Source organism: Zea mays, chromosome 6, assembly GCF_902167145.1.
Source record: "Zea mays cultivar B73 chromosome 6, Zm-B73-REFERENCE-NAM-5.0, whole genome shotgun sequence".
NCBI lineage: Eukaryota > Viridiplantae > Streptophyta > Magnoliopsida > Poales > Poaceae > Zea > Zea mays.
Window position 1 is genome coordinate 51,905,469 of NC_050101.1, and position 9,313 is coordinate 51,914,781.

At 45.2% G+C, this 9,313-nt stretch overlaps 1 protein-coding gene across 1 annotated transcript; it reads right to left on the reverse strand.

Moving 5' to 3' along the window:
• Nucleotides 1-261: 261 nt before the first annotated feature.
• Nucleotides 262-1,723, reverse strand: LOC103629296 (polygalacturonase inhibitor). Its single transcript, XM_008650461.3, has one exon. The coding sequence runs from the start codon at nt 1,620-1,622 to the stop codon at nt 570-572; it is 1,053 nt and encodes a 350-aa protein (XP_008648683.1). The 5' UTR covers nt 1,623-1,723; the 3' UTR covers nt 262-569.
• Between the last annotated feature and the right edge of the window lie 7,590 nt (nt 1,724-9,313).

A 9,313-nucleotide genomic window follows, 5' to 3' on the forward strand; every position in this document is an offset into this window, starting at 1 on the left:
TGAAAATTTGTGCATTATAAGTGATTCAGTATTTTTTAGGGGTGTATTTACACCCCTAGAATGAACGAGGCTTCGCCCCTGTTTAAAGTGGTATAAAAAATATATAGTTGTGTCATAATATTTTAAAATCATAGGACTCTAAAACAATAGTTTTTAAATACTTTTCTTCTAAACACCCTCTTAGTTCCACATATGAACATCATCGTCATGTCATATATAGATGGAAGAATCACATGGAAGATGTGGGCTGCTGCAAGAGCATTTTCTGAAGCAACAATATAATATATTATTATTGCTGGTACTCGATTGGAAGAGAGACTCACATATATATATATAGTACATTATGCATTGAGCTTATTAATCAGTCTATATGCCTAGCTAGCAGGCACAGATAACCATGCATTATTATTCACTGCCACACCACACTGGCTATAGTTGCTTCTCAGTCTCAGCTCGATCCAATGCTGGAAGTGTACTTTACCTTGCCTGGAACTGTACTTTACCTTGCTGGAACGTACACAAGAACAAGCATGACACTTTCATGATCGATAGATGGATGGATCGATCGATCAATAGTAACGGTGGCCGCATGCCGGCAGCGGCGTGCCGCAGAGGCACTTGTTGTGCTGGTAGCTGTAGGCGTCGAACTTGGCCATGCTCCCTCCCGTGGGCACCACGCCGCACATCTTGTTGTAGCTGACGTTGAACAGCTGCAGCCCGGCGAGGTCGGCCACCTGCGCCGGGATGCGGCCGCGGATGGCGTTGTGGCTCAGGTCCAGGTACGCCAGCTGCTCCGGCAGGTCCACGGCCGTGAGGCTGAAGGCGAAGCCGTTGCGGGAGAGGTCCAAGTGCTGCAGCGGCTTCCCCTTGCCGAACACGCCCGACGCGTCGCCGGCGAAGGCGTTGCGCGACAGGTCCAGGTACGCGAAGCTGACGGAGGCGAACCCGGCGGGGATGCTGCCGGAGAGGTTGTTGTGCGACAGCATGAGGTACGCCGCCTGGTCGTCGACGTACTTGCTTAGGAGCAGCGGCGGGACGGGGCCCGAGAGGCGGTTGCGGCTGAGGTCGATGCTGGAGAGGGCGGGGAGGTCGGCGAGCGTCTCCGGGATGGCGCCGTCGAGGGAGTTGAAGGAGAGGTCTAGGAGGGTGAGCTCCGTTAGCTGCGACAGGAACGACGGCACCGGGCCGGAGACGCCGGTGGAGGAGATGGTGAGCTGGGTGAGGTTGGCGAGCTGCGCGAGCGAGACCGGGATGCCGCCGGAGATGCCCGGGAGGTGGCGCAGGACCAACGTGCGGAGGTTGGTCAGGTTGGCGATGGCGTCCGGGATGGCGCCCGTCAGGTTGCCGTCGCCGAACACGGTGAGGCCGACGACGCGGCCCGTGACGTTGTCGCAGTCCACGTCGTACCAGTCGCAGCAAAAGGTGTCGGGCGTCCACGACGCGAAGTGGTAGGGGCTGCCCAGCGCGGAGTTCACGGCCAGCAGCGCCTCCTGGTCCTCCTCGTGGCACTGCATCGACGACTCCGCCGAGCTGCTGGTGATGGCACTCTGCAGGAGGAGACACGAGACCGCCACGAGTACTAGCAGGCGCGGTGGTTGCTGCGAGGAGGAGGCGGCGGCCATAGTCGACGACGATCGATCGAACAATTTGCTTGCTGAGCTGAGCTGAGCTGAGCTGCAGTAGTGAGAGTGATGTCGCCGGTTGCTGTGAGCGAGATGAGATGGATATTTGGCGTCTCCATGCATGCATATTTATAGCCTTGCAAAAGTGCAAGTTGGGAGCACCTGCACTAACAAAGTAAGGAGAGTGGAGAAATTAAACATTTGCAAAAGTGCAGGCCAGTGGAGGACAGGGATGCAGACAAGCACATCGATCGACCGTGTATCAAAACTGCACTGCACCTCGTGCGAGAGATCGAATTGATGAGATGTGCGTGATCAGCAGGCAGCGACGGTCACTTGTGCATGCTAGTAGCTACCAGCATTACTTACATTGCCCATGACGCTTTTGCTGCATCATGTCTGTCAGATATTTTTTCCTTCATGCTATGCTATGCTGCTAATACAGTAGTCTAACCTAACTTATGACGACACGGATCAGCAGCACTAATGATAATGTAATACAGCATAGGCATGCAATTAGCTAGCTAACGTTGAGTGGGTTCTCGCATGCATCTGCTCCATCTCCTGCTGCTCCCCTCGATCGCTAACTTTATTTACTTTGGCCTTTTCGGTTGATGTATGGACATGAGACGCGCGCTGACAGGCCGATTATTGCTCCATTAATGATTCATGTACACGGCCTGGCCTTTCATTTCGTTTCCGAGGCAGGCAGCAGAGGTCAGGAGCCTTCCTTCTCCGTGCTAGCTAGAACTCGCATACAACCTTGTATGATGCGATATATAGAAACTAAGATATTGTTTGGTTCAGACAACTTAGGTTGTAATTCATTTACGGTGATATCACATGTCATTGTTTACTCGCAATGGATAACGTTGCTATTGGATACCAGACTATACAACTCTGTACTGTTACCTCTCTCCAACCAGTGCTACTCGATCGATCCCTTTGCAGCATCGGAGTGATTAAGGGAGCAACCAAACAAGTAGCGGTATCTCTTCCACTGTAGGGTTTGTTCGGTTATTGATATTACATATGTATTGGGTGGAATTGAGATGTATTTTGACTTGTTATTGATTTAAACCGGCTCAATCCCACCCAATACATGTGGATTATCACCAAAACGAACAAGCCCGTAAGAGTTAACGCTGGTTTCCGACGGCATTAACATTGTCATTCCCTACCTCAAACCAAACAGAACCTAATTATATCTTTGGAGTTTAACGGGAGAACCTAATAGGGCGATGTAACTTGACTCGATGCGGTGAGACAGAGCGACGACATGTTTTTCATTCACTAGCCGCATAGAAGACATACATGTTCTCACTACAGGATGTTACGGCGAACATTGGTTCTTATGTCTGCCCTCTCCATATTTATGTTTACGGTATAAAGACGTCCATAATCATAAGATTATTGCGTCCCGGATCAGCGAGCGATAGTTGCGTCTGACTTGCATTGGTTCCTTCACCAAACCAGATAAGATCAATTCAACATTTCCCCCTCTTGATACACTTAAAACATACTTTCTTAACTAGTTGATTTCTTAACTTATAATTCCCACTCCTCAGTATATTGGTACACCAAGAAAAAGGTGTTACAACAATATGCTGATATTTTCTTATGTTATCTAGCACATTATTAAAATAAGAATATTTTTTTGCATAAGTTGTTTTAAGTGTTGTTTGCTCCCTGCAACAAAGAGGTGAAAATATATTTGTATTTGTATCTAAATTTTATATCCATCATTTGAGAAGATATATGATAAATTTGAGGTTTACCTTTTATGAATCTTTACAAGTTGAATGCTAAAACCAAGAATATAAATTTGTCTAGCAGATTCTATATCTTATTTGTTCACAATAAAAAACCAAAAATTTGATATCAGAATAAGTATATGTTTTCATCCCCTTGCATCTAGCCCTTTGTGATGTACTATTAAAGGACTAACTGGTTTGTTAAGTGTTGAACATGAATTTTAGTATAATGCTTATACCCTCAGTATGGTCAATCAGTAGCATACAAAGGTTCAACACAAGGCAATAGTGATGATATTCCATAGAGAGATCAAATAGTTACATAGATCATTGATATCACAACAGTATGAGAAAAGCAAACATGATTAAGAGTGGATAGTGAGACTAGAGTTGGTGACTATGGAAAGGTCTCAAACATAGAAGATTTGCTATGACAAAAGGAAGATGTCAGAAGGATATGACAAAAAGGTGGACAATGATCAGATATCGAAGAAATGGTTTTCAATGGAATCTCAAGATGATGTGACTGAAGGTAGTCGGGTAGGGTGAAGACTTCAAGTGTCACACCCGGCTTTAACGAACAAAGTCAGGTGCATCTCATACATGCGCCAAGAAGACAACATATATAATAACAGAGTGTATAGAGATAAATGTCATAAAACATCAGAGTATTTATTACATAGCGGAAGACTTATTACAAAATAAAAGAATAAACATAAAACGAACTAAGGATCGTTGGCGCCAATGTCAACTGAGAAACGCCACCTAGATCAGATCATACTCCTCGCCTTGTGGCTCCTCCTGAACCACCTGCTCTTCTCCTGTGGGGGGGGTGTGAGACAGCAAGGGTGAGCTCACACATGATCATCGCTCAACAAGTTGTGGGGAATAATGTGACATGAACTCACCAAAGGTGGGAGCTCATGGAGTGTAAGGCTTATCAAAGAGAATGGTTAAAGCTGAGCATTGCTTTTAATGTTGGTCAAAATTTTATTAGCAATTACTAGATGTAAGTAAATACCAAACCTTAATAAATAATAGAACAAAATTAATAATAAACCCATGCATATGCAAATGACAAAATTGAATTTAAGTTCCATAATTTAATCATCAGAGAGTCCTGAGCTGCTCATGACCGTGAGCTCGGCTAGTATACCAGTTTTACACTCTGCAGAGGTTGTACCCTTTACCCACAAGTCATGCTACCCATCTGCCAAGGGGTCGCGAATCCCATACACCTCTACCTAGGAAGCGCGGCAGGGCAACACTACGAGGCCTTTACAAAGTTCCACTAGCTTCCGAAAACCCGCTACAGTTTATAGGAAGTTCCAATGCAGGGTTCCTGGCTGACCGCCATCGCATCAAAATCAACCAGGGACCTCCCTACACTGACCACTCCCCTACTGCCCTTGCCCCTTTCGGGTAAGGTAGTCTTCCACTAGCTTTCCTAATTAGTCAGCCAAGGGCGTCCCATTAAACCCTTGTGGTGGCACGTGGTTCTCAAGTTAAGCTCTATGTTCCAATTAACATTAATGAACTTGACATGAACATAAACAGAATAACAAGAATAATTGGAACATAGATATAATAAATGATTATCCCAAAACCATGTAAAGCAATAGCAAACTACCCAAGTGATTCAGGGGTAAACAAGGTAATGAGATAAACAATCTAGGGTGACCTATTGGGTCCCGTCAAAATTAACCTATGCATGGATAAGTGATATTAAGGAACATTATTAGGTAAAAAGTGGTCAAGGGCACAACTTGCCTTCAATGAGCTCCTGCTCAGCTACTTCAACCTGCTGCTCACCAGGATCCTCGGTCACGTGCTCTTCTACTCGCCACAATACAAACAAGCACAGTGCATATAGAGAAATTAACATTACACCAAACATATATACAAAATACACAGTAATAATCTATACATTAAAATAAAATTCTAGTAACAGGAATCATAATTCTTGGAGTTATAGATTTTAAGTTATGGATTTTTCAAAGGTTTTATGTGTTTAAAGTGGGATTAAGTGAGGAATTAAATTTCTTACTGTTTTCATGACCAAACAGAGGCACTAAATGATAGATAATACAATTACAAAATTTCAGGAACTGGAATGGAGTGATTTGGAGTTAGTATGAATTTTATATGAATTATTGAAGTTCTAGCAATTATTTTCATGTTAGAAATCCATTTTCTATTCATTTATTCAATTTAAACTATCTCTGGACTGGGCCTCATTTCCTGTGAAGCGCAGGGGGTTCGGGGTAAAAATCTGTAGACTCAAAGAATAGCACTCTCTGGACGACGGGTTATTTATGTGACAATAGAGGGTCTCTTATGACAAATGGCCTGGCCGAAGGGGTATCGCGCGATCTGAGCCGCCCAAATTAGATTCTATGGCCAGGATTACATCTTACCCATAAGTGAATCGGTACACGCCCAGAGCCGCCCGATCTCTATCAAACGGCCAAGATTTGATGTCGCAAAGGGGTTACTCTCACATTTAATCGCAGCCATCGATTAGGGCATCAACGGAGTAAGGTGCTCACCCACCAGATCTAATCTAGACCACACAATATTGATCTGGCGGCCAGAGGGTCGTCTTCCTCCCACGACACTGATACACGGCAGCGTAGCCCACTGTGCGGCGGCGAGGCCAAGATCGGTGTCCCGATACCCGATTCCGCGAACTAACGTGCGATTTACAGATAGCAGGGCAGTATGAACTTGCTCGAAGGTAGCTTACCGGTGGTCGATGCGTCGAGATCACCGCCCACGGCGCAGCAAGGTTCCGCGGCGCCAGAAGACATACCGGCGAGCAATACCCCGAGCTCCAGCCGATCAAATGTCCAATCAACCACACCAGAAGCCTCCGCACCCATCCATGAAGCTCCCGAGCCAATTCCGGGGTGCCAGCACCAGCGCATGGGATTTGCCCCCACGGCGGCAGCGCGAGTGAGAGTCCTGGGCGGGGCCGTTCGTCCCACACTCTGGTTGCCGCCCGCCATAGATGCGCCATGGACGAGCATCCTGGCCATGCCCACTTTAGCGGGTGACGAAGGCCAGAGCTTTCGCCGTGTGGACCTACCACTCGTTCGATCCCGCCGATGGAGCTCGGTGCGAATTCTCCAATGGCGGCGGATCTTCCTCCTCCACCGCAGCTGCCCCCGGCCCTAGTTTTCTGTTGCTGCGCGATTCAGAAGGGAGAGGGAAGGGGAGGTAAGGGGCAGATGGTTTATATGCTTCAAGGACCAGAATCTGGACGGGAGTAGCGTAGGCTGCGGTATCCATGGCGAAGATCCCGCTCGGTCTGTTACACAATGAAGGAGATGGCTACGGATGAGGATGAGGCCGATAGTGCGGACCCACCAGTCAGCGGCTTGGAGAGTAGACACACACGCGTTGCGAGGAAGTAGGCAGAGGGAGGCTGACCCGCGGGCCCGCGCAGCAGGGAGTGCCCGCGCGCGGCGTGGAGGTAAGTGGGCCGCGCTGTATGAACCCGCTGGTGGGCCAAATTCCGGGTCCGAAGCCCAATTGGCTCTTTCTCTCTTTTTTCTTTTTTTTATATTTTCTGTTTTTTTCCCATTGTTCCACCAATTCAAATTTAAATCCTAATTTAAATTCAAACTTGTGACTAATTCGTTCTCAAACCATACTTGTGCAATTAAAAGTATTAGGTTTGAGAATATTCATTTAAATATATTATTCATGTTTTCATATTCCTTCTCTTTTCTAGATTCAAGAATTTCTTTTAGGATTTAATTTCCCATTTGGATATTTAACATTCTTCACATTATTATATGTTGTCACAAAATGCACACAGAATAAAATCGAGCATGATGCATAATTTGGTAGTATATGTTTTTATTAATTGCTTTTGGGCATGATGTTCACATAAGATGATGCATAAAGATCAAACTCACATAAAGAGAAATTTTTCTCTATTGGTATTATTTCTAGCAAATTACAAAGTGGGTGTTACAAATCCTACCCCCCTTAAAAATAATCTCGTCCTCGAGATTTAGGAAGAACGAGGGAAAAGATGGGGGAAATCTATGCGGAGCTCTTCTTCTCTTTCCCAAGTTGCTTCATCTTCACCGTGGTGACTCCATTGAACTTTGCACATCTTTATAACCTTATTCCTCGTGACTCGAGTCAAAGTGTCCAAAATCTTGATCGGGTACTCCGTGAAAGTCAAATCACCCTGAACACTGAGCTCTTCCATTGGTAACTGTTCCTCAGGGACACGGAGACATTTCTTCAGTTGAGATACGTGGAACACATTATGCACATCCGATAGACTATCCGGTAACTCAAGTTGGTATGCCATCTCTCCAACTCGCCTAAAGATCAAGAATGGTCCAATATAGCGAGGGGACAATTTGCCCTGACTTTGAATCTCCTCATTCCACGAAGTGGTGACACCTTGAGGTACACATAATCTCCTTCTTCAAAATCCAGTGGTCTTCTTCTATTATCAGCATAGCTCTTTTGCCTGGTTTGAGCCACCCTCAAATTCTCTCGAATTATACGGACTTGTTCTTCTACCTCTTGAATCAGTTTAGGTCCAAAGAATTGTCTTCCTCTAATCTGGTCCAAAATAGAGGAGTCATGCATTTCCTGTCATACAGAGTCTCGAACGGTGACATCTTTGAGACTGGCCTGGTAACTATTATATGAGAACTCAGCATAAGGTAGACTCTTGTTCCAACTACTACCATACTGAAGGGCACAAGCTCTCAACATATCTTCCAATATTTGATTAGTCCTTTCAGTCTGTCCATCAGTCTGAGGGTAATAGGTTGTACTAAAATTCAACTTTGTATTCATATTCTCATGAAAGCTTCTCCAAAATCTAAAGGTAAACTGTGATCCTCGATCAGACATGATCTTCTTCGGTACTCCATGCAAACACACAATCCGAGCCATATATAACTCTGCTAGCTGAGAACCTTTATAAGTAGTCTTGACAGGAATAAAGTGAGCCACTTTAGTCAATATATCCACAATCACCCATATAGCATCATATCCTTTCTGGGTGCGAGGCAATCCAGTGATAAAATCCATACCAATCTCTTCCCATTTCCACTCGGGTATCTTCAGTGGATGCAATAGTCCAGCTGGCCTCTGATGTTCAGCCTTAATCATTTGACATACATCGCACATAGCCACATATGCAGCTACATCTCTCTTCAATCCATAACACCAATACTTCCGCTTCAAATCCTGATACATCTTAGTACTACCAGGATGAATAGAATAATCCGAATCATGGGCCTCCTTTAAAATAGTCTCTCGAAGGCTTTTAATATCAGGAACACACATCCTGTCCTTAAACCATATAGTGCCCTGCTCATCTTCCGTAAATTCCGGAACTCGACCTTCAGTAATTAGATCCTTAATCTCTTTTGTTTTAGCATCCTCGAGTTGACCTTTGCGGATTTCTTGCTCCAAGGTAGGTTCCACATCAATAGTAACTCCTTCAGTATGAGCAACTATCCCCAGGTTAAGTCTCCTGAAATCCTCAACAATCTCATCAGGTAGCTGGGCAACAATAGCTGAATGAACATGCTCCTTGCGACTCAAGGCATCTGCAACCAAATTTGCCTTGCCCGGGTGATAGTGAATCTCCAAATCATAGTCCTTAATAAGCTCCAACCAACGGCGTTGCCTAAGGTTGAGATCCTTCTGAGTGAATATATACTTCAAACTCTTATGATCCGTATATACTTGACACTTGGTCCCCATGATATAATTTCTCCAAATCTTAAGCGCATGCACAACAGCTGCCAATTCCAAGTCATGAGTGGGGTAGTTCAATTCATGTTTCCGCAACTGACGAGACGCATAGGCAATCACATGTCCTTCTTGCATGAGCACACATCCTAAGCCTTGGCCACATGCATCACAATAGATATCAAATCCTTTCTGTAGGTC